This window comes from Anopheles merus, chromosome 2R, assembly GCF_017562075.2.
Source record: "Anopheles merus strain MAF chromosome 2R, AmerM5.1, whole genome shotgun sequence".
Taxonomy (NCBI): domain Eukaryota; kingdom Metazoa; phylum Arthropoda; class Insecta; order Diptera; family Culicidae; genus Anopheles; species Anopheles merus.
Genome location: NC_054082.1, coordinates 36,605,122 through 36,630,321, shown reverse-complemented (window position 1 = coordinate 36,630,321; position 25,200 = coordinate 36,605,122). Strand labels below are relative to the sequence as shown.

Genomic DNA, 25,200 nt, shown 5'->3' with positions numbered 1-25,200 from the left:
CACACTGTTTTCATCTCTCTTTCTCTGTTTCACAATCCACATCGGTACAGCGATACACAAGTGTGCAATAAACAAGAAACAAATCAAAACAAAACTCGCCGCTCAGCACGACGCGCGACACCATATTCATATGCGAATTGATGTGCATCCTTTCTGAATAGTGCCTGTTGTGTAATATGTGTATGTTTAGTGGTGCGCTAAAATCTTAAAACATCTCAAATAATTGGTTTAGAGAGAGAGAGAGAGAGTGAAAGAGCAAATCGCGTAGTGCGCTTGTACACGTAGAAAGGCAAAATGTAATAAAAAGCCTCGATCGATCGAATAATGGCAAGCAGGGAAGCTAATAATACTCAGTGTTGCGCTCACTAAGGCTCTCTATCTTTCACACCCATCCTTTCAGTGTGCGATCAGAGCTAATACCGTTTTGATACATATATCTGTGTGCTCGTGTGTGTTTTGTGTGCTCGTGTGCGTGTGATACAATAATATCGGTGAACAAGAAAAAAAAGAAGAAATACATAAAAGCAATCGGATCAATCTATCTGGAGCGTAATTGTATTTGACAAGTATTGAGTGCGATTCGATCGTTTTTTTTTTAACAACAACGGAAAATCCCGTCGAAGCTCGGAAAAGTGCTCGAAAGGAAAAGAGAGCTGTGGCTGTGGTTTCCCTTTTCATCTCACCGTGGCCTGCCTCTCTGTGTGCTATCTGTTGTGTGCCTTTTGAAAAAGCGAAGTATGAAGTGTGCTTAGAAGCTTGAAGGGTTGGGGATTCAGGCGGGTTGTGGCCCCCACCCCCCTAGCAACCGAATCCTTCCCCGGCCCGACGTACCAGGCTCGCGTGTATACATGTGTGTGCGTGTGTTTTGTATGGTGTGATACTGTTGTTGTTGTTGTTTTTTTTGCAAAGGTAGTGTACGCCAATAGCCAAAATTCATCATACAGAAATAAATCATAATCACTACTTACTGGCATTTTGGTGTTCAGTGTGCGTGTGTGTGTGTGTATTTGTGCGCGCTCTGCCTGCCTAACGCGTCCTGTTACTAAACAAGTTGTTTCACCGCCATCAAAACATCGTCATGTGTGTCGTGTGGATGTACTTCTAACGATCGACGTCATTAGTGTCAGTGATAGTGTACTGTTCGCGCGGGTTCGAGGTCCCCGCATCCTTGTGAAGCGAGTGAAGCTAAAAAGAAACGTCGCAAACAAACAGAAAAGAAACCCCACACGCACCATTTAAACTGACTTTCTCTTCTGTACTTCTTTCTATTCCCGCTTTCGGTCAACGTGTCCCGCTCGCCTCTCGCGGCCCCCCTTAATGGTGTGCTGCAACGCTGTTCGCATTTCCGGCGGGCTGCTGCTGCACGGTGACGACATTCCGTTGACGCAACGACGATGAATAATATCTTGACGCCGGTGGTGCCGTCCCGTCGTCAACACCATTGACCCGTCAAAACAAATCGAACGCACCCCGCGCGGTCGGTCGGTGGGTGATCGTGTCGGAAAATGTATCGGTAAAACACGCACATCACCGCGTGTGCGACACTTGGTGTCTTCCCTGCGCTCCCGCTCTGCGTATCTTCCGCGTTGACATTGAAAACCGAACAACAATTCGACCAACGAAACTCCAACAAACCGAAAACCGCCACCAACAATGGCAACGGCAGCGAAACAGTCGTCGTCCTCGAGTTCGCCCTCCAGCACCGTGCGAACGTTCGTCGAGGGACAGGAGGATTTGGATGCGATCGCGAAACAAATCTCCGACCACGCCGAAGCGATCTACCAGACGTGGAAAGCGCGCGGCCTTGCACCGACGGAGATACTGAACTGTCACACCGGCGACGGTGCGGAGCATGCCTTCAGCCAGGCGCTGAACCCGGCCAACTCGCCGACTGTCGGGCATCATCCCGGGGGCAACCCAGCAACCGGTCCGGGGAGTCCGGGAGCGTCGGCAGCGTTGCCGAGCGGTGCGTCGTCGCCCAGCGCCTCGAACGCTGCTAGTGGCGTAGCGGAGCTGCTGGCCAAAGCGCCCAACCTGTCGAACAACAGTCTCGAGCAGCTGGTTAGCTCGTTCGTGAGTGAAGACAAGGCACGCATCGCGGCCCAGCGTCAGCAGCAGCAGCGTGTCGGTGTCCGTACGCCAACGACCGGCACCAGTTCCGCGATCAAAAGTGTGCTGCAAAAGTTTGAACGAAATGGTGCCATCGGTGGTGGTGAGGATCCAGTGAGCAGTAGCGGTGGTGTGTCCGACTTGGGCCGACCGAGCTACCTGCGTACCAGTGGGGCCAGTGGCTCTGTCAGCAAAGCCGCCGGCCATTTGGGTGTTAGCAGTGGTAACAACAATAACAACAACTTCAGCACGCTCAACAAGAACAACGTGCCGGACGTGCTGAAGGATACGATCGTCGAGTCGAAGCCGAGCGGCGGCGGCGGCGGCGGGACCGCAGTGCGCGAAAAACCGCAAACCCCAGTGAAACCGGAGCACCTGCTCAACCATGTGCCGAGCTGGCCGCTAAAGAATCGTGTCGTTAAAACCGGCGGCGGCGGCGGCGTCGGCTCGAAAGCGGCGCCCGGTGGCGGTGTGACCCACAGCACGCCCGGCACCACCACCCCCTTCGCCAAGAACGCGGCGGAGCTGATGGATGAGGTGTCCCGGGAGGAGGAACGGCTTATAAACGCGCTGAAAACCGGCACCGTGCTGAACAGCAGTGACAGCATCCTGCCAGAAGTGATCACCTCGACCCTGCCCGACCGGGACGTGCCAGACTACGGTTCGGTAGTGGACCACCAGCATCAACGTGCGGGCTATAGCGCGCAACAACCCGCTGCAACCATGGTGACCGCGGCGTCGGCGGCCAACGGGGGCGGCCCGATCGTGGCCGCCACCAACGGCGGTACGCCCGCCCTGAACGGCAACGGTACGACGAACGGTACGACGAACGGTACGAACGGCCACAGCGATACGCCGAGCGTAAAGCACTGGAACGGTGTGCCGATGAAGCCGAACCACATACCGATCCTGAACATACACCAGATCCGCGAGCAGGAAAAGCTGTCGATGAACTTTACGCGCAATGTCGCGACGACCCGGCTGCCGAAGGACTTTGGCCGGTCGGCGGCCGATGACAAGGACAAGAACATGCAGCCGAAAACGATACCGAGCCCGATCCGGCCGTTCCTGTCGCGCGGTTCGGTCGCCGAGCGGGTGCTGATCTTTGAAAAGTGCCCGGAAAAGGCACCGCCCCGGGAGCGGGCGAAGGAACCGGTCAAGCTGCAGGTAAGCTGAAGCATTTCCTTTTTTACCAATGTCCTCTTGCTTTTGAGATGGGTGAACGAAGTGATAAAAACAGCATCAAGGTACTAAATAACACAACGTGGTGTTAAACTCATCATTCTAAACATTGAGCAGTTTAGGATGTTTCATCACCGTGTCCGAGTGGTACGTCAAGTGACTTTGCTGATGGCCCATAAATGTATATGAAGTTATCAAAACATTAACCCAATTAACGACTGTTTGCTTGTGGCTCACGCCGTAGTGTTCAAGCCGCCCCGTCACGCTGTTGCGTGAAGAAGAAGGAGACTAGAGGCTGTGATCTAGTTTATGCGTTCCGATGGATCCAATTAGCGAACGTGTGGACGATTGTGTCAATCGAATTACATAGTTAGTTGACCTATTTAAGAGGCAGCGACGCGTCCTCACTTAAAGCGTGAATAGCAAGAGAGGCTATTGGAGAGAGAGATATATAGGGGTCCTAGGTTAAATGCGAGCGTCCATAGGGAACGCACTGCTGTTTTTTTTTTGCATATGTTTCCACGTCAACCACAATCGGGTTAATTTTTTCCCTCCTTTATTTGTTACGCCTGGTGGTGAAGCATGTTTTTAACTCTCAATCTTAATTATATGCCTACCGTCGTTGCCGATTGTTCGTGCTCGTTAAGTACAGGTCGGCTCTTCTTAAAACGGTGCTCGGGCACGTACTTCATCCAATCTCAATTGACGCCTTGCAGACGGTTGGTGTGGCGGTTGAAACATAATTGATACTGGTCCATTATAAGAGATGTTATTTTGTTGATGTTTAAAAATAGGAAAAGGATGTGTCCATATAGTATACTTTCTATCAACTAATCGTAAAAAAGGAGATACTGTGAAGATAACACAATTAAGGTTCGCCTTCGTCATTGGAGGGATTTACGATTCCAACTATATTTTTTAAGCAGTTTGTTATTGGGTATTTGACAATTCTACCACACGTTAAATTCAGGATGTCCGCCAAGGTTCAAGTTTTGTGATTAAAAAATGATATGGTAACTCTTTTCAAGCAGAATCCAATTCAAGTCCTCTTCCGGTGACCAATGAGAATGGACGCGTCGATACCTCAGATAACAGTTCCGGACTTTTGATAGCGGTTTCCACATATTTGCTGTGCTGTTCAAGCAGATACTTGAAACAAGTTATTGGACGACCGACGACCACTCCAACCAAGAATCTTCCCTTGGACTAAAGATTGTAGGATCATGCGTGTCTGTGTGTGATCACTCATTAGCATGTGGTCGCTAAATGTGGGCACAGATTTGCCATCAGGTTTCGTTGAACGTGAACATCTTATAGCAACAGTTTGATTAGATACTGGCCAGGGAGGTTTTCTTATTTCATGGCACGCTCGACGTTGATAAAGATTGCAACGCCAGCGTACAGCGGCTACGCATTAGCCATCATCTAAGCGAAGCTGCGCTGAACGGCGATGTAAACAAAGGCCGTATGCCGCTTCCTTTCGCCCTGCCGCTGCTAACGTGCCGATCAGAACCCGTGTGCCCGTCCCATCGAATCGGGCGAGATGCTCTCTGGTGTGTGACGAGTTTCGATAGTAAACATGACAGCCTATTAACCACTTTCGTGCGCACTCGCGTTGCGCTTTGGCGGGTGCTCGCCGCGCAACAAGCGCACTTTTGCGTGCCGGTGTGCGTGTGTGGCTGTTTGTCTGTGTGCGTGTAGGGGGGTTTGTCGTGTGCGAAATGTAGGGCAGAAAAGTGAGATTACCTACTGCCTGCCTCTAATGCTTTTCGAGGAGAGTGGTGTGTTGTAACAAACGTTGGTAACAAGTGTTCGTATGTTGTGGTGGTTGTAGTTGTTGCTGCTAGTTCTTCAAATTTTGCCATATTGAACCAGCTATCAGCTAATTCGAAGCTGAACCAGTGCAAAACGTGGCCTCTCGTGTAGGTGGTGTAGGGCCTGTAATGTTCAACGAGGCTTTATCTAAATGAAGTAACGCTGCCTTAAGATGGGTACTTGTTTAACGTACTGCCACCGACAGCATAAGTGCGGCGGTGGCGTTGGGTGAGCACATTCCGCGGCGGCCGGTGTGGTGTGGGCGAGATGCTGCGGTATGCTTAGCATTCATTTTCGCTTCCATCAGCTTCGCCCGCTTGATGGTCTTTCGGCTGGTCTCCTTCCTCTCCCCTTCGCTGCCGCATGAATTTGAACACCCGCTAAATTTACTCCTCCCCGCGCGCTCAAGGTTAGCGGGGCACGAGGATGCGGTAGGAAAACTTCAACCACTTCATCCCCTCGCCTACGGTTCGGTACGGTTTTCGTTTTCGATTCGGAATTTAATTCGGGCTTGTTGGGTGATTTCCACCTACCACCGGCAAGCAGCGATGCCACAGGCCGACCGGACGGGAAGGAGAAGAAGGTGGGCGCGCACGGCCTGTGAGCACTTGGGGCATGTTTAATTGTGACCGACCGGCGGCCGCATGGCAGCAGCGATTGGTCAGGGTTGCGCGGGACCTTGAAACAGTGTCCCGCTCCTCTCGCGCGCTCCCCTACCTCAATGGGCAGCAGTTTTTGGCAGGCTGACGATGATTTTGGCAGCCAGCGATCGCGCTTGCATGAGAGTGTGTGTGGCCCAGCGCTAAAAAAACGTGTTGAGAGAGGGTTTTTAAATTATGCTCTTTTATGTACGGCTGCGCGTTGTTGGTGAGTTCCACGAACCTATTGGCCCCAAAAAGGAGGTATGCTTTGAACGAAGGGCTCGAGGATGACCTTCAAGAATGCGGGGGAAAAAAGCAGAGCGAATGTTGCGCCCATCGCATGTATTTATAAGTGGAACAAGAGGCGCAACTGCTTAGATTAATGTTTTGGAGGGTCATACTTTGTGTGCAATTGTGGCTTTTATTGGTTTAAATCCCCAGTTCATGGGACTTTTGGTCATTGGAATGCGTAAAGTGAAAGGAAGGTCAGTATATCCGGCTGTTAATTTCCTTTCCCATGTATCGGTTGGGTCTCGAGCATATTAAATGTTCAGACTGTTTGTGTCACAATACACTTTTCCGCCCTCACACGGTAGGGCAATTGTTAGACATTTCTGTTGTTTAAAAAAAACTAGAGAGTGTGTCGAATTTCGGCATTAATGGCACGTTCGGAGAAATCGAAGCATGCAACATAGTGCGTCCGCGTTTTGGGCACTGATCGATAATTCAACAATTGATCCGCGTTCCTCCTCCCCCGCCGGCCCGGTACGCTAATGATAGTGACAGCACGTCACAACGTTGTCAAACAAAACCGCCCCATCATGGCATCGGTGCACGTCGGACAGAGGTTATGACCGAATCGCGGCACTTTCTGGTAGCCCATTGAAGGTAAAAATTAATCCGAATGGAAGTGTGCGCGTTTACTTTCGCCACCATCGACGACCACCGGTCAGCGCGCTCAGCGGGTAAAATGATGGTTTGTGGTTCTGCACCGTCACTCGTGTGCTCACTGGTTGTGTGCGCTCGACCACGTTCCTATGCTGGTGTTAGCATCGGGATCGGGAACTTTCATTTCATGCAACCGCGGATATGCATTTGCGTACGAGATTTGCATTAGAAAAGTGAACGACGGTCATGTGCGTGTGCGTTTGTATGTGTTCTACACTCACACGGAGCAGTGCGTACCAGCCACCATATCGATCACCGTTTGGTTTCCATCCTTTCTATCTTCCTTTTGGATTGATCGTGACGCAATGGAGGTGAGGCATTGCGGGAGAAATGGCACGCGTTTTATGTGCCGATGGCGACAGGGTTTACTCGCCGCGTGTGGCCGCAGGAAATGATAATTTCACCTCAATTGAGCGTGAAAAAAGCCGCAGAGAAATCGGGCGCGCGCGAGTGCGCTACCCCGGGTGGTTCTTTATCGTCATGCGTGTGTGAATCGTTTGAAGACACGGATTGTTGTGCCCCTGCAACACGGATGACGTCGATACGATCGGAAGTCATGTGTAAAAATTGGAATGAAGCCGAAGAGAGTAAATGTCGTCGCTTCAGGCGCTGTTTGATGTTCAATGTAAACCTATCCACTTTTCACTGTCTTTGCTTCCCGTATCTCTAGCCGATGGCAAATTGTCCCCTGCAAAGAGTCGGCCGGCTTAACCATTCTCCGCATGTGTGTGAAAGTAGGGATTAACTTAGAGACGATAGTAAGCTGCCCACGTGCTCACGCATAAACGAACGCGTGAGCCGGCCAACGTGAGCCGGTAGCCTTGCACGTGCAATTAAAATAGTGCGTATGTTGAAGATGACATTCAGTAGGGGGTGTTAGCAGGAAGGGGCAATACAGTGTCCCTAAATTTATTTGGTTGAAACCTGGTCAGAAGTAAACCACTTTATGGAGCAGTTTTTTTTAATGCAATTTAGCCTTAAACAGTTTATCTCTGCGAGTGTAATTATTTGAGGCAATAAATAGTCAAGGTTTTGCCGTAAGCCCATGCCCAAGATGACATACCCAACACACCCTAAAAGGGCGACGGTTCGAGTCGGTCACCTTGCCGACGGCAAGAGCCTACATTGTGATGACTGGGAAGACACTGTCTGGCGCAGCATAAGAACACTGGCGGGAGTCTGGGATCAGCCAGTCGGCAGACGAGGTCAAACGGCATATTTTTGCACCAACAATGAACCATTACGAACGTCCCACGTTTGGCAACCGGCAGAGGGAACCAGTTTGAATCGTTCAGTCTGCCAGTGTCACACGCACTGCCACGCGAAACGCCACCCCTGTCAGTGTTTTTGCCCCTCTGTTGACGAGCGAGCGAGTTTTGGGGACAGGAAATTAAACAGTAAAATGGTCGCGACAGCTCATTGCGCTAAGATGCAATGCTTCGGAGGGGGATTTCATTCTCGCGTAGGTGGCAATTGCCAGACGTACAGACGGATTGGCGTGATGCTACGAATTAAGCGACCGCTCTTTCGTGCGCATCAGTTTCATGCTGATGTAAACTGCACAAACGGCCAAAATTGGTTTAGAGGTTTCACGTAATCTTTACTCCAAGGGAAGCGACCCCAAATTGTGGCCTGTGTCTGTGTCATTGAGCGCAATGGTGCTAGCAAGAAACAAGCAGCTGGATGGCAACATAAAAATCATAGGTTGACAGATCATTAAAGTAGTGCCGATCATAAATTAGGGACTTGGTTGCGCTTGGTTGATTCTTGACACGTTGCCGCACGTTTGACGACGCTTGACAGCGGGCGCGTTAGCTATGGTTGCGGTGACAGTCATGTGTGTAATGTGACCAGACGTTAGAAGCTGATTGATTTTTTGTCTTCTTCTGAAAATGACAAAAACGAGCGACGGTTCAATGGATGCTGGAATTTTAAGTGAAGATTGATTGTATGTAGCTAGGTAGTATGTGGTTTCAAATATCACATGGTATCAGATAGTCCACAGAAGGACAAGTTTACGAAAGATGTGTAGCTTTCGTTTCTGTTAGACAACTGTGCTCTATTTCCATCCGGATGGTCCTAAAAAGTACTCATTACTCAGTACAAGTACTCATTACACTGCTTGAATAAATCAAATCACACAAAAAGTCAGTCCATTAAACAGAAGTAAGAAGTTCTTCATAGAATTGATGGTGATGCAGCTTTCCACTGAGAGATGTACAGAGAATACGCGCCATTATGGCATGAACCAATTGTACTAGGGTCACCAGTTAAAGTTTTGGCACGTTAATTTCCTCTCGCTCTCAAATAGAAACAAATCAACCAAGAAAACAGACTCCATCAAGGTGTGGCAGCAGTGTACGCGAGAGAAGGTGGTGTCTCGGAAGCCGCCGCCAAGTGGTGCTGTAAAGTTTTATATTCACTTGCACAATCGTTTGATGAGCCTTCGCTTAAAAAAACACACAGTTCCAAGTGGCCGCTGGCTATAAAGGCGAGATTCATATACCGACGTAACCGTTCTAGTGTGCCTGCAGTTAGTCGTAAAACTTAAACTTTGCGCCCCTTTTTTCGTGAGCAGTGCGATGTGACACACCTCTATCTTCACTTGACGCTTTGAGCCCCCCTGAGGTACACCCTACGCCCCGAGAAAGGTTTACTTTGCGTACGGTTTGCCGGTCGGCGAGCGGCACAGACAGTGTTGAAGATTTGAGTTAGTGATTCGTGGTTTTTTGTACTAGTTTATTTCTACGCGTTGCTGGCCGATTGGCGGTTGGATCTGATCTGACACAATCGCTAGATTCTGATGGTGTGTGGTGTGTGTGTGTGTGTGTGTGGATACATTCACTGCTTGCAGCGAGGTTGCATGATGTATCTGCGCCGCGCCGCACTGTACCTTAGATGAACCGGAAAACTATGCAATTACGACGCCTTCGTCATATTCGTCACGATGCAACGAGTCGTGTTGACTGGTCTGGTTGTTCGTTGTTGTTGTTTGGTGGCTTATGTGCGGTTTTTATGGGTAGGGCCAAGCCAGTATCTGAAGGCTTTTGGGAGGAAAGGGAGGAAAGCGCCAACCCTCGCTCGGAAGGCTTGGAGATGCAATGGGGCGCAAATGCATGCGAAACCATATCTGGCTGTTGTTGGGTGCGCACGGTCTGTTGCAGCAGGGTATATAATTTGGATAGATTCAATCTGATTTTCGAGCCTTGGCGTGCTGGCTGGCTTTAAATGATCCGTTTACCGTGTTTTTGTGTCGTTCGCCGCGCAGACACGATAGGGGCGCATACTATTGCAGCGACCTTGGTCGCTACGATTCGCGTAACGTGTAAATGCGACTCGGGTGCTGATAATGAAGTGAGAGCGATCGGCACAGATCGATTGGAGAGAGAGATCGTGAACGGCGAAGAGAGATCGGAGAATGGAGACAGAAGCGATGGCGGAGAGAAGCGGGACTTCGGTGACGGCTTGCGTGTAGTTCGGGTGTGTTTAGAGTGGCGGTTAAATTAATGTAGCGGGAAATAAAAGTTAATAAATAAAGTTAGTTATAATCTCTAAAATATTAATCTTTAGTTGTTTCATCTGGTGACAGCGGTAAAGCGCCTACTTTGTAGCGCACGTAACGTTATTTCTGGCTGGTGTTCTAAGTGATAGTGTAAAAGTAAAGGTATAAAGTATGTGGTGAAGGTAAATTGCAGCGTCATAGTGTTAAGTGCTAATTATGATCTAATTATTAAAAAAATCATTTTTCTTTCGTGTAACTAAGTTAAAAACAGTTTATTTTTATTACTATCATTACAATCATAATCATCATAATCGGTAGGCTAATCAAATTAGTTGGTAAATTTTTGCAATCATAATCCGTCATTTTATTTTAGCCGCGTACGTAGAGAGTAATGAACCCTAAGGTGTTGGCGCTTAGAAACAGGACTGTCAAAATCAATAACGGTAACGTGGATAAAATTCATTCAACAAATCTGCAACACAATCTTAATTCAACTACAAATAGTGATCAGTGTCTACACAAAGAATATAATTATACGGAACACCTCAGAATTCTTAAGGAAGACTTTTTCAACCAGAGTATTGAAATCGAGCGTGCATTAAACACTACAATCCACAAAATGGCATATGAATTTCCACTCGAAAGGGCAATGTTATGTATCCCGGAATACAACGGAAATGCAAATGATTTAGATGGATTTCTTTATCAAGTTGAATTCTTTGCTAAACAAATACCAGCGGGTGAATCGGAGGAAGATTTAATTCGAACCGTAATGTTTAAATTAAAAGGTAGTGCAGCTGGTTTCTTTAATCGCATATTAGACGAATCGTGGGTAAAAGTAAAAACAAACCTTATTAAGCTGTTTGGAGAAAAAATGAGCTTAGAAGCCATTTTCCAACAAGTGGAAACACTACAGCAAGGGGGAAATGAAGCTTTTTCCGCATTCAAAGAAAGGGTTCTTAAACTCAAAGAAAACATAATTAATGCAGATAAAAACAACACCGAGGACTCGTACGCCATACGAAACCTAAAAATACACTTTTTAGCTGGTTTGAGAAATTCGGAACTGCAAACACTGGCGAGAATGAACAAACACTTAGATTTCGATGAACTTTTAGAGTATTTGGAAGATGAAGTGGTTCAAATTGAGCACATGCGGAAAATCGAAACAAGGTTGAATCGCTCAGAAGCGCATAATACTCCTCAAACCAGTTACTGTAGTGGCTCATCTGCACAAGGCGTGATTGACGAAAGAAACCTGCAGCAAGAAGAATGTAGTGCCAATAGTTTTAGACGCTGCAACAATAGCACTAATTTCACTAACCCTTCAAATTCAAATAGTTTTTGGCAATCACAACACAATAGTACGGAATATAACACAAATACTCGTAACATTAACAGTAACTTTTCTCGGCCAAGAAGATATTTTGCTCCGCATAGTAGTTCCTACCATAATAATTATACACAACTAACACCATCACACAATTCAACACAACCACAAAATTATTATACACAACATTTTTCACAACAAACACCACCACAGAATCAACATGAAAATAATAATTCACGGGGGCAAAATCAATATTACCGCCAACCATTGAATTCCAACACACATACAAAAAACTAAATCAAGGAACACTATGTGATGAAACAGTAATGAATAGTGTTCCGAAAAAACAGAAAAATTTATTTTTGCTCAGTCCTAAAGAAGAATATATGGATAACATAGAAGAAGTACCAAATGTCTGTGGAAATGAATATGAATCATTGGATATAGAATTTACTAGCGATGGTAAACTAATGGTTCATATTTTATCGCAGAGCTCAAAAAAATTAATGATAAAGTATTTAATTGATTCGGGAGCTTGCTTCAATGCATTGAGTTGGGAATCGGCAAAAGAATTAGGTCCTTCTTCCATAAATTACAATGACAAAGTAACATTGTCAGGGTTTGATGGAACTTTGTCCGAAACCATTGGCTCAATTTATGTTAATTTAAATGTTGGAAAATCTTTATATGCTATAAAATTTTACATACTTAAAACACTCAGCGTTCCAGGAATAATCGGAGCTAGTTTTTTAAGAAAATACACGTTAGGAATAGGAAAAAAATTTGAAAACATTCATTTGCAAAAGAATATAAATGAAAATGAGAAAGAAAAAGGGAGCGAGGAAGCGAGTATGAATGAAGAAGATTGTACTTTGATAGACAATCAAGAAAAAAATGAGTTGCTCTCACATATGGAGAAACAACTCTCTGATTGTGATGTGGTCGAAACGAGCAAGGAGGAAGAGTTAGTCGGTTCAGAAAGATATAGAGAATTAGTAAAGAAAATTAATTTTACACATTTAGATAGCACAAAAACAAATATCATTCAACAAATAATTGCAAAATACACCGATATATTCCATTTGCCAGGGGACAAACTTACATTTACTAAAGCAGCAATGCACGAAATTGAAACAAATTCCAATATACCTATATATAAAAGACAGTACAGATTTCCAGCTGCTCTGAATAATATTATGGAAGAGCAAATAGAAGAAATGCTTAAACAGAAAATAATAAGGCCAAGTAAAAGTCCATGGAATGCTCCTGTCATGTGCATTCCCAAAAAATCTGAGGATGATCAAGGAGAAAAAAAATATCGGATAGTAGTCGATTTTCGTGCTCTCAATTTAATAACTAAACCTTTCGTATATCCTATTCCCAGAATAGATGACATCATGGATAATATTGGCAATAGTAAATTTTTTTCTACCATAGATTTGAAATCTGGATTTTTTCAAATACCCATCGCACTTAAAGACGCCGCAAAAACAGCTTTCTCTACAGCTAAAGGGCACTATGAATTTTTAAGAATGCCAATGGGCCTCAAAAACAGTCCTTCAACATTTCAGAAGCTGATGAACACTGTGATTTACACCATACAACCAATTAAAGCTTTCGTTTACTTAGATGATATTGTGGTGTTCGGGGATTCAATAGAAGAGCACACCAATAACCTACTAAAAGTGTTTAATGCTTTAAGAAATCACAATCTCAAAATAGAACCGTCAAAATGCAAATTACTCCACAAAGAAATAACATATTTAGGCCACACTATCAAGGAAACAGGTATTAAACCAACACAAGCAAATGTGAAAACAATTTTAGACATGCATACACCAAAAACCTTGAAGGAAGTACGATCGTTTTTAGGAATGATAAATTTTTATGGTAAATTTATACCAAACGTTTCTGATATTAGAAAGCCTTTGCATGAGCTTTTAAAGAAAAATGCTGAATTCATTTGGGATAAAAATTGCGATGAAGCATTTAAAACGTTAAAAAACCTACTTATCTCTGAACCAATTCTAGTGCGACCAAATTTTGAAGATTGTTTTGTAATTACAACAGATGCTAGCGATTATGCTCTTGGAGCAGTATTATCGAACGAAAAAACAGTAGAATGTCCGATCGCTTATGCCAGTAGATCCTTGGTTGGAGCCGAAAAACGGTATCACCCTATTGAAAAGGAACTATTAGCTATAGTATGGGCGGTGGAACACTTTAAACATTATATATATGGAAACAAATTTATCGTATATTCCGATCATAGGCCCCTAGTCTCTATATGGCGCCTTAGAGAAAACTCGCCGATTTTATCTCGACTTAGGTTGCGCTTGCAAGGATTGGAATGTGAAATACGATATAAGAAAGGGAAAGAGAACGTGGTTGCCGATTTTTTATCTCGGCTTCCAGAGCTAAAGTCGAGTGAAAATCAAAAAGAGGAAGAAAACAATACGGTAGCTGTGTTCACACGCCAACAAAAGAAACTTCTTATGAATCCTAATCAAGGTAAGAAACAAAAAGAAAAAGTGGAAGAAAATAATAACATCCCTGAACATGAAGATCACTGGCAACAATTATTAAAATTAGATGTACAAAAAGAAACAAGCACTGAAGAACTAAAGAGGACAGAAAAGTTGGAGAAAAACAAACAAACACTTAAATCAAAATTTCAAAATTATAACCCGGGAACAGAGCGAATTCAGATTGAAAAACATGAAGTAGATACAGTGCTTAAAGAATTTCATGACTCTCCGGTAGGAGGACACGTGGGTGTTAAAAGAATGAAAAAAAGGATAAAGGAGTTATTCTTCTGGGCTGGTATGGATAGGAATATTGAGGGCTACGTAAAAAGTTGCAAATCTTGTCAATTAAATAAGATTGGTAGATACAACAAAATTCCTATGCAGATTACTACTACATCAACTTTTCCTTTTGAAAAGTTGTACATGGATATTGTAGTACTACCAGAATCAGAGAGGGGGAATAAGTACGGATTGGTAATACAAGATGATCTCACAAGATATTTGATAGTTACACCAATAGCAAATCAAGAAGCAACAACTGTAGCTAAAGCATTTGTGGAACATGTCATCTGTCTTGTTGGCGCTCCTGTGGAACTCGTTACTGATCAGGGAACAAACTTCATGAGTGCGATTATGAAGGAAGCTTGTAAATTATTAAAAATTAAAAAAATCAACACGTCAGCATACCATCCGCAAGGTAACATAGTCGAAAGAGCTAACAGGGAGCTTAAGATATACTTAAGACAGTTCGTCGGTAAAAACTATAAGGTGTGGGACGAAGTTTTACCATATTTTTCCCTACAATACAATACATGTATTAATTCGTCGACTGGTTATACTCCCTATGAATTAGTTTTTGGTAGGAAAGCTAGGTTACCAACTTCCATATACAAACAAATTGATAGGAGAAGGATGTACTCGGATTATTCTGAAGAGTTAATAAGAAATATTGCAGAGACACATTTCATAGCGAGAGAAAATTTGATAAAGTCAAAAGAGAAGCGTAAATTAATATACGATCAGAACGCAATAGAATGGCAACCTATGTGGGGAGAGATGGTACTCGTCAGAAATAACCAAATAGGAGTAGGGCAAAAGTTGCAAGGGCTGTGGAGAGGACCATACGAAGTGGTTGAAATACCGAGCGACCAAACATGTATAGTAAGGAATGGGAAAAAATTAGAGAAAGTACACAACAACAGATTAAAAAATTTAATTCATAAAATGAAAATGGGAAAACAAAAAGAGTAGAAATAGGATAAGGAAGATTCTTATATTCAGATTAGGATTTAGAAACATTAGAATTAGTAGTTTAGGGATTTGAAATCAAGGAAAACATAAATTGTAGGATAGTCTTGGTAGAAAAAGCTTAGTTACCAAAAAAAAAAAAAAAAAAAAAAAAAAAAAGTAGAAGTAGAAGTAGGATAGACAAGGGTCATAGGTTAGATTAGGATTTAGATACAGAATACGGGGTTTGAATTTTAGGAAATTATTATTTAGCTGCAGGATAGAGCCAAGATATAGTTAGTTTAGATTTCATTTATAGCTTTAAGTGATTATGTACATTTAAGAAATAAGGATTATTAAAAAAAAAAAAAAAAAAAAAAAAAAAAAAAAAAAAAAAAAAAAAAAAAAAAAAGATTATCCCTAACTAGTTCCCTAAGCAACAGTAGCATATAGCCACAAATATCCACACGGCATATCCACACAAGCACGTATCGATGGAAGCAGCATTAAACAGACACAGGCACAAACGAGATATCGAGTTGAAGAAAAAAAAAACGTAGCACACACCACTAGCACAGGAAACAAACTCTATACGGGTTGAGCTGGTGAGGTTGAGCTAAGACGGTTGAATGATGGTTGAATGATAACTTTGCTCCCCCAGTTCCCAGTCCAAGAAGGCAGCTTATAGTCAGAATTATGCACCTAAAATATAGAAGGCCAATGAATTATTAAGTCACGCGGACGGACTTTACACGTATGTTACGTTGTTCGCACGTGAACGCAGCAGCAAAAAGAGCGATGAAAACGACAGCCCAGCACAAGGAGCGTTCTGACGGAAGTCCCTTCTGACGGCCTAGATCTATCATAAGACACATATAGATCACGAGATAACGATAAGAAATTGCTTGCAAAACAAATCGTACTATATAGTTTTCTTGCAAAACAATTTTCGTTAAAAAAAAAAAGTAAAAGGACATGCAGCGACCTTGGTCGCTACGATTCGCGTAACGTGTAAATGCGACTCGGGTGCTGATAATGAAGTGAGAGCGATCGGCACAGATCGATTGGAGAGAGAGATCGTGAACGGCGAAGAGAGATCGGAGAATGGAGACAGAAGCGATGGCGGAGAGAAGCGGGACTTCGGTGACGGCTTGCGTGTAGTTCGGGTGTGTTTAGAGTGGCGGTTAAATTAATGTAGCGGGAAATAAAAGTTAATAAATAAAGTTAGTTATAATCTCTAAAATATTAATCTTTAGTTGTTTCACTATTAAAAGCAGCTCTGCTCAATAATCGGACTGTTAACGTGTATGGGACACCTAAGAAGAGGGTGGTTTATACTAGTATCGGTATCGGTAGTATTTATAGCCCCAAACTGCCTCTACTACTACCACTACAACTGCAACTCGTGACTGGTGGCGAGTTTCTCGTGTTTGTCGCTGTTTTTACATCGCTTCTATTAGAGAGGGTGCACTGTGTGAAAATTGTTGTTTGGTACCTTCATCGTGAAACTAGCCATACCGGCTGGTACTGAATGCTCTACTGCTCAATACAAGGAACCGCGAAGGTAAGAACATATGCTGACCGTACCTACCGGTAGAGTAATTGTTGGCGGTACTACTGTGTGTCTCGTATGTGTGTCGTTATGGGCAGTAGCGCAAAACACGAGGCAAATCTGGTGATGATCGTGAGATTAAATCGAATAATAATAGTACATCGTATTGTTGTTGTGGGATATAAATTATCGGTATTAATTGTTTTATGCTCCATTCGGCTACTGCTGACTCCAGTGAGGGGGTAATGGAAGGGTAAATTTTATTGCCACCGGTAATGATCGTGCGGTGTAGTAGGTAGGACTCATTAACACAATCGTGGGTGGGAATGTTTTACTATTGTATTGATATATTAGCCATTGGCCAATGCAGTAATAGGTTAGGCGCGGTTAGCACAAAATTGGTATGACTAATGAATTTTCAAATATTTTTACGATGGTTCGTGCGAATTGCGTTAATATGGAGGAGTGCGACGGAAGAAGAATGGTTGTTATGTGGCAGGGGTAAGTCACAAACCTGCACAAGCTAGCTCTAGGTGTCGTTTGTGTTTAATTATTTGTTTTAAACTTTGTAGTTTATCAAAGATAAGTTCAATATCCAGAGAAAGATAGATAGAGAGGAAGATTCCATTGCAAACAAACGGGGCAAAAATACATTAGGGCTTTGCTTTGACTTGTTTTTCGAGCTGTGATAGATAATCCTGCTTTGATTTGTGTACTTGCTGCAGGTATTAAAAGTTGCTCTGGGAAGAAAGAATCTCCATTTTTATTCATTTTTTATTAAGGGCTTTTTATTTTTTATCTGAAAAGTTTGTTGAACGGAAATGGCGATCAACGTTCTATGGCTAGCTCATCATGCAAGCCTTTGTGGAAAAGGTGGTACAGGGCTACCGTTTTTAGCACTTCTATTTTGAGCGTAGTCCAATCGTAATGTTCGAATATTTCCAAGAATTTGATTTATATCGTAGCCCCAGAGTAGCGTGTGTTGCACAAACTCTTCTAATCTTCTGCTCGACGGATGCTCGGAAGAAAGAGTTAACGTGATCAAATAAAACAAAATGACAGGTTTTACATTCGGGTTAGCTTCTCTGCAGCGGATTTGATCGTTTGGAAAGATACTGTCATCATCTGGCGGTCGAGTGAAGGCAAATTTTATTAGCAGGGTGACACCGAAATATCAGCCAACGCAACTGCCAGCTGGAGAATACGCAAGCTACCATCACCCACATGTTTGCTTGCGTTTCGGGGAGTAATCCGAAACACGGTGCGGATAGTTTAAAAAATTCAGAAGGGTATAAACATTCCACACGGGGGAGTGAAAAAGCAAACAGCTGAAAGGCATTGTGCATTACAGATCGAATTGTTTGTTATAGTATCGTTCACTCTTTAAGAATGTGAGATACATTGTTTTTTTTTTTTGGTTAATGTTGTTGCGCATGGGTAACGAGTTGATAATGCGTAGAAAGCGATCCATCACAAGACCAACTGGTGTGGTGCCGCCACCCTGAACAACCGATGGGCGGCATACCTTTATTTTGGTTTGTGCCTGTGTGTGTGTGCGTACATTTAATGCTCAGTATGTTTTCCTCGTTACGTCACGCGCTACGCGTCAACGGCGAAAGGAAGTGGGCGTTCTGCACGAATGATGTGCGGGGTGCCGTTTTTATGTGTGCGCAACCACCACCACCACGCAACTCGGTGGTGTATTTTTATACGTTTAAATACAATTTGAATGTCTTTTCAAGCCTTGCTGGGTCTTGACCGAGGGCGGGAAAAACCTGCCAGCTACAACTTCAGGTGCATTTAAAATGTGACTTATGCGAGTGTGTTCAGCCGTCAGCTATCATTCGGTTCCGCTTGCTTTAACTAGCTTTGTTTAGTACCACCAGGTTTCTTTAATTTAAAAAGCTTGTCTGCAATAGGAACTACCAGCGAAAAGACCTGCATAATAAACAACCTTAGCGATCATAATCATAACCGACCCGAGAGCGACAAATTGATACCCATCCATCTCCACAAATATGCGCTTAGAAGAAACACACTCTGTTCGTTAATTCAACCATGCCGAAAGTCCATCGAACCGTTTGTCGAACTTCTGGTTTTAGTCGTGAATGTGTTGCCGCTTGGTTTGGTTTGTTATTTTCCTTTTTTTTAGCAGGAATTTCGATTCGAAGTATGCAAATGATCCTCACACGAGCTTGCCCTGTTCGCTTGATGGGTCTTCCGAACGTGCTGTTTATGTTTAGTGCTGGGCTCCTCTTGGGTTTGGTGCATACAGTACCGACCCTCCGGGGACGTCAATTCATGCTCGTATATATACGGTTTATGGTTCGATACGCATGATCGACACGGACAGGCGGCGGGGTTTGTTCTGCATTTGACGAATGTTAGTTTTCAGTTGCAGATTTTATGTTTTGGAAGCTTGCAAGTTGTCCGGATGGGAGTTGTGTTCTGGAAAACAGGATATGCTGCTGTAAGGGACAACATTTTTCTATGTTGAGGCTATAATTCGATTGTTTGGATGAAGGTTAAATGTCTTTGTAAAATGATTATTGATTTATTGTTATTTGATTGCTATGGTTGTCGATGTAGTTCAGAAACTTGTTTTTTGGTTAGGCGATTCGTTTGACTCGCCAGTTTCATCTGTTTAATCGATTGACTCGTCTATTATTTGTTGAGTTTATTGGTTAAAAAGGGTTCGATTTTCAGTCAATATTAATATTTTAGACATTGAAAATACTAGAAAAGTTTCAAAAATTAGCTCTACAAATACTGTATTCCTGCTTAGCACTGTATAACCTCTTTAAATGTTTGTATTTTGATACATGTTGACGATCCATGTGCAATGAAGGAAACATTTATAAAATCGCCAATCTTTATGTTTTTTGGAACAGTTCGTTTTTCATTTGCTGTTGAAAATTTATAGCTCTAAATGGAAGAAACGAACAAAAATTGCTCAGTTGAGTTGAGATATTTCACACCGTGTAAAAGAAATAATTTTGTTTCTTTGGAGTGTCGACGTGTCGAGTGACAGACGAATAATCGACTTAAATTAAGATGGGACAGTTTCTGCCTAATCAAAAATGATTGTCGAATCTTGCAAATGCAAAAAATGGCTTGTTCGAGATTTGAAGCCATTATAGTTTACTTGAATACTGAAGTTTAGTGAGAGAAAACACTATATAGGGACTCTCGAATAAGTGTATCAATTCCACGATGTCACCCTATAATTTGGCAAAATCTGTCTTTATGGCATCAATAGAATAATCGAACGAAATTGATAGCAATGATGCTAACATCAGTAAATAGATCCACGTCAAATGTAGTGCCCAAATGGTGAACGAATAGAAACCTAACCAACCTTCTCACACACTCAGTCGACTAGTTTGCGCAGACCGCGATGGAACAGTTTTACTCAAATGCGTGTTACCCACCCTTAAACTCTCCAACCAACAGATGTACCGGTCCCAAATGGGAGGAAATTGAGTTTTCTTTTGCAACCACATGCGTTGTACGGTATTTTGTAATGTTATCCATTTAAAGCAACCGATCTACAGGCGGACGGACCTGACGTATGGTGATGGATTGCGCAAAAGACCACCCACGAAATGTACCGTGGTTGATAAGTAGCGGAAAAAATTGAGATCCCCGCAAAAGTGTGTTAATGAAAATTGATTTTTTTTCTTACGATTATGGGTATAAAAATGTTTGAATGTGCTAAAAACCGTGTTTAGTAGCGTGTCTGTATGATACCTATCTTTGTTTGTGCTTTAAATAACTGCAAAGAGACGTTGCCCTCTATCAAGCAACACGCCACTCTTCATTTGAATGATTGTGTTTTGAAAAGGTAAACTCAGCGTCGCGATCGCGTCATATTTGATGTCAATTACGACCTTCTTGGTTCGTCGCTCTTCTCTCTACGGGCGTCGCTATTTGGTTTATCTTGTGTGTTTTCCGTTTAAGTTTGGCGGGTGGCGCCTTTCGGACGCGTTTGAGCTGGTGACAACCCCTCATCCCAAATCACTGTTGTCGTTCTCAGCCGACCGAACCGACTAATTGAATCCTTGTTCGGGTGGAACTTATCGCGGTTTGGTTTCCCTAGCTTTTTTCTCTCTGATTCACTCCCACTCAGCAAAAAATGCACACACACACTCACGTCGGTTCGGGTGACGAAAAGTACGTGTTTCCTGGTTACTGATATCTTTCTTTTCTTCTCCACCGTTTACTTCACAGTCAAAACCTGTCAACCGGCTGATTCCACCAAACATCCACACAACGCTGCAGCGACATTTGAAAAACTCGACCAAAGCCCCCTACATCCCGCAGTAAGTATCTTACCCCAGTGTTTCTTATCCCCTATTCGTTGTTGATCTTTCGGCGTTCGATGCTGCGTATGGGTTTTTTTCTTCAAAGAATTGTCGCGACTTTTTATTGCATATACGCGAGTATGGTGTGAGTGGTGGTGGCGTGTCAGCATCGAAGCATGGTAACTTGTATGGATGCTTTCGAGTGCTACACCTACACACTACCTTTATTTGCATAAAAAGCTAAGATTAACAACATTAAGAAGACACAACAAACGTGTCTCAAGCGAATACAAACCGTATCCGTGTGCAGCGGTTCTTGCTTACACATGATGGCGGTGAGCATGCTCATCCGTTTAACCGTACTTGAACCTATCGTCGAAAGGCCCACATAAGATATATTCTGATAAGTATCTGCAAGTAGCTGCTGGTACCCAGTGGCGCTAAGCGAAAGAGAGATAATTTGAAGTAAAGAAAGAAACAAAAAATGTCAATCACTGACATCGCCAACGCAATTGCTCTGACGGCGGGGGACATTCCGTTCACCAACTGCGAATGACGATGGCTGTCTAGTGCAAACGCACCGAATGATGAAGTACACTGTCCCATCAAGCAAAAAATGAATGTTTAAAAACACGCACGACGAAGGAGGGAAAATGCTGCGCGGATTGTTCTGTCCGACCACCTTGTGTTTGAAATTATTTCTCTCTCTCTCGGCAGCAGGGAGAGATATAAGGAGGGCAGGGTGGTTACTTTCTTCTTTTAATTATTTTTGGTGAGTGGCTGACCGTGACTTAGCCTGTCGCGCACTGACCGCTTGGTGAATGTAAATAGCTCTTCTTATTTCGTGGGGTGTACGTGTACCACCTTACTTCTATTGCTTCTAGCGTTAAGAATGAAATTCTGTACGAGTCAAAAAGAAAAAAACAAACAAACAAACAAACGCATGCCTTTAGCATAGCAGCTTTCAATGTTTTTTTTTTGGTACGTCGTTCCCAGTAATACGAGCTTTTGAGAAACGTATTGCTGTAATTCAATGATCCAAACGTTGTTTTGTTGTTGTTGTATGTTTTGCCTTGATTGCTGCTTCTCCAGAACTTTTTGGGACAACATTTTTTTTTCAATGTGTCATTCAAATGTGTATTCGTATCTTTGGCAGGACACCTGTTGACGCATCGAGACGCAATTTGATATGATCGACGGTACCTACGTATGTTTTGAATTTGCCATCCGTATTCGAGGGGTTTGCGATTGGTTAAAGAAGAGGCCATTTTAGTCTTGAATGACAGCCGCAGTTGAACGGATTCTGTTCTGCTTCGAAGACTGTTAGTTAACATTTAAATTTAATGTACAGCAATTCTATACTTCATCTCACAATTTCCATTTGTTTGCACTAGCTTCTAACGAAGCAATTACTTAAGCAGTTACGCACGGCGAAACATTCGTCGTGTTGCTTTGTACTTCAGTTTGGTTCACAGCAAAGCGGCTCACTCATCCGTTATTGAATTGGATATTTTGGGCATCAATGCTATTGAGGCGGAACTTTCTTTTTTCCTACTCGCTTCACAATGTGTACACATTGCCGGGGTTTCGGTCGGTGTAACTATGCTGTCGCGCCATTGTTGTCGGGCTGAGGAAAAATTTTACGAGCCAACAATGGGACCCTTTGCGTTCCAAATTAAGCATCATTAAGCATCATTTTAAGCGAGCGAGAGAGCAGCCAACAGCAGTAGAAGCGATGTTAGTACGCGATGTTAGTGGCGTAGAGTGTACTGTTGTGGGTTATTGTCGCGGCGCATCGTCGTCGCGGTATTGACCGCCGCTTTGTACGGGGAAAGATCAACGCGGTTGATCTCGACATGTGCCAAACAAGCGCTTTGAGAGTGTCTGCATTTTCAATGATTATTCACACTTCACGCTTTATGAGTGTGTTATCGTTTGATGTTTTCTTTTTGTGATGGTGTGTATCTTTTTTGTAGACGAAAATGAATTTATTTGCTGTCAATCTACAATCCATGTGTATTCGAAATAGACAATAACGGAAAAGAAATGCATTTTTTTCTAAACTAAATCTTTCATACACACAGACATTTTCCTTGACAAATTCGTCGTGAGGTCGTGATGGTTTGTGAATGAATCGTTGTTTTTTTCTTAGTGTGGTAGTTGGCTGTCATTTTGGCACGGCTCCCAATGCAATTACAGTGCGACAGTCTTTCGATGTGTCTGGTGGCGGCAGTAAATGCGACTTTAGCAGATACATCCTGACGCCATGTGTTACATCGCCATTACCATTACTAAACGTTATTTCCGTCCTCCGCTTTCCTTTCGCAGATTCCATTTCCCCAATGGCAAACCGCCGCCAACGATCACGACGGAAACTACAATGCAGCGATTGGAGCAGGTTTTCGACAAGCTGCCAAACTACGAGTGCACGCGGGACAACTTCCAGGTGATCGTACAGATGTGCCAGGTGCCACAGTACTGGCGCCTGCCGCTCTTCATGTGCACGCAGCTCACCCCGAACGGTGCCGTTGATGGTGACAAATTCCTGCACTTCTGGCGACAGTAAGAGCAGCACGCAGCGATTAGTGAACTGCATATTTTGCAATGGTGGTTATTAAATGCACATTCTCGTTTTAGAATGACATCATTCTGCCACGATGCTGCATCCCGGTTTGTCTTCATAATGTCCCGCGGGGATCGCACGCGACCGTACATTTTGCCCGAGGACTTTGCCCCACTGATACAGGATGTCGTCGATACGCACCCGGGGCTGGCATTCCTGAAGGAGGCAGCAGAGTTTCACTCCCGCTACGTGCACACCGTGATAGCGCGCATCTTCTACAACGTGAACCGCAGCTGGACGGGCAAGATCACGACAACTGAGCTGCGCAAATCGAACCTGCTGGACGTGATTCAGTTGCTGGAGGAGGAGGAGGACATCAATCAAATCATGGCGTATTTCAGCTACGAGCACTTTTACGTCATCTATTGCAAATTTTGGGAGCTGGATCGCGATCATGATCTCTACATTGACCAGCAGGATCTGGCCCGACATAATGATCACGGTATGAAGGATCGAAACGCATCTTGTTGGAAGGTACTAAATGTCATCCTTTTTTGTATGCGGGTATCTATTGCAGCACTGTCATCGCGGATGATCGAGAGAATTTTCTCTGGATGCGTAACACGAAGTCCGCGGCGAGGAAACAACAATCCGATGATACAGGGTCCGAACGGTCCGAAAATGTCGTACACCGATTTCGTGTGGTTCCTGTTGGCGGAAGAGGATAAGTCACACCCGACTGCCATCGAGTATTGGTTCCGCTGTATGGATGTGGACGGTGACGGTGTCCTCTCGATGTACGAGCTGGAGTACTTCTACGAGGAGCAACAGCATCGCATGGAATCGCTCGGTATCGAAACCCTACCCTTTGAAGACTGCCTGTGTCAAGTATGTGTTTGTGTGGGGTGTGGTGGATGGAGTTGGTTCGATATGCTAAGGAGTAACGTTTGCTTCCAGATGCTTGATATGATAAAACCAGCAACTCCTGGCTGTGTAACGTTGGCCGACCTAAAGCGATGCAAAATGACGCCCATTTTCTTCGACACGTTCTTCAATCTGGAGAAGTATATGGAGCACGAGCAGCGTGATCCATTTGCACAGCGCGAAAACGACGATGTAAGAATAGCACGATGACATTCTGTCGAAATGCCATCTAATAACATGTGTTTGACCTTTTAGCTTACTGACTGGGATCGATACGCTGCGCAGGAGTATGAACTGTTGGTGGCTGAGGAAGGAGGAGATACGCAAGGGTAATTAAACGATTGAACACACACACACATTACTTTCTCCTTACTGTACCTTACTTGACGCTTTTTTCTTTCTCTGAGTCTCATATCTATTTCGCTCTTGTTACTTGTCTGAAACGGAATTGTACTTTGCTCTGTCTATAAATCTGTTCTACAATTCTGTTTCCAAGTTCTCTCTCTCTCTCTCTCTCTCTCTCTCTCTCTCTCTCTCTCTCTCTCTTCTTCTTCTTCTAATTCTTGCTCTCTGCT

General features: G+C 43.8%; 1 protein-coding gene across 17 annotated transcripts in view; it reads left to right on the top strand.

Moving 5' to 3' along the window:
• Positions 1-25,200, top strand: part of LOC121590341 — a 64,134-nt gene that overhangs the window by 28,843 nt on the left and 10,091 nt on the right. For 9 of the 17 annotated variants that reach the window (XR_006004412.1, XM_041909924.1, XM_041909925.1 and 6 more), the window contains 7 exons: positions 51-3,276; positions 21,065-21,156; positions 23,467-23,700; positions 23,776-24,203; positions 24,279-24,589; positions 24,659-24,817; positions 24,881-24,954. Coding sequence is in view for 13 of the 17 variants with exons in the window: in XM_041909924.1 (XP_041765858.1) it covers positions 1,654-3,276; positions 21,065-21,156; positions 23,467-23,700; positions 23,776-24,203; positions 24,279-24,589; positions 24,659-24,817; positions 24,881-24,954 (2,921 nt within the window). In the remaining 4 variants the exon portion in view is untranslated. The remainder of the gene's footprint in view (positions 1-50; positions 3,277-21,064; positions 21,157-23,466; positions 23,701-23,775; positions 24,204-24,278; positions 24,590-24,658; positions 24,818-24,880; positions 24,955-25,200) is intronic. The other 8 variants (XR_006004411.1, XR_006004410.1, XR_006004409.1 and 5 more) reach the window with 2 other exon arrangements.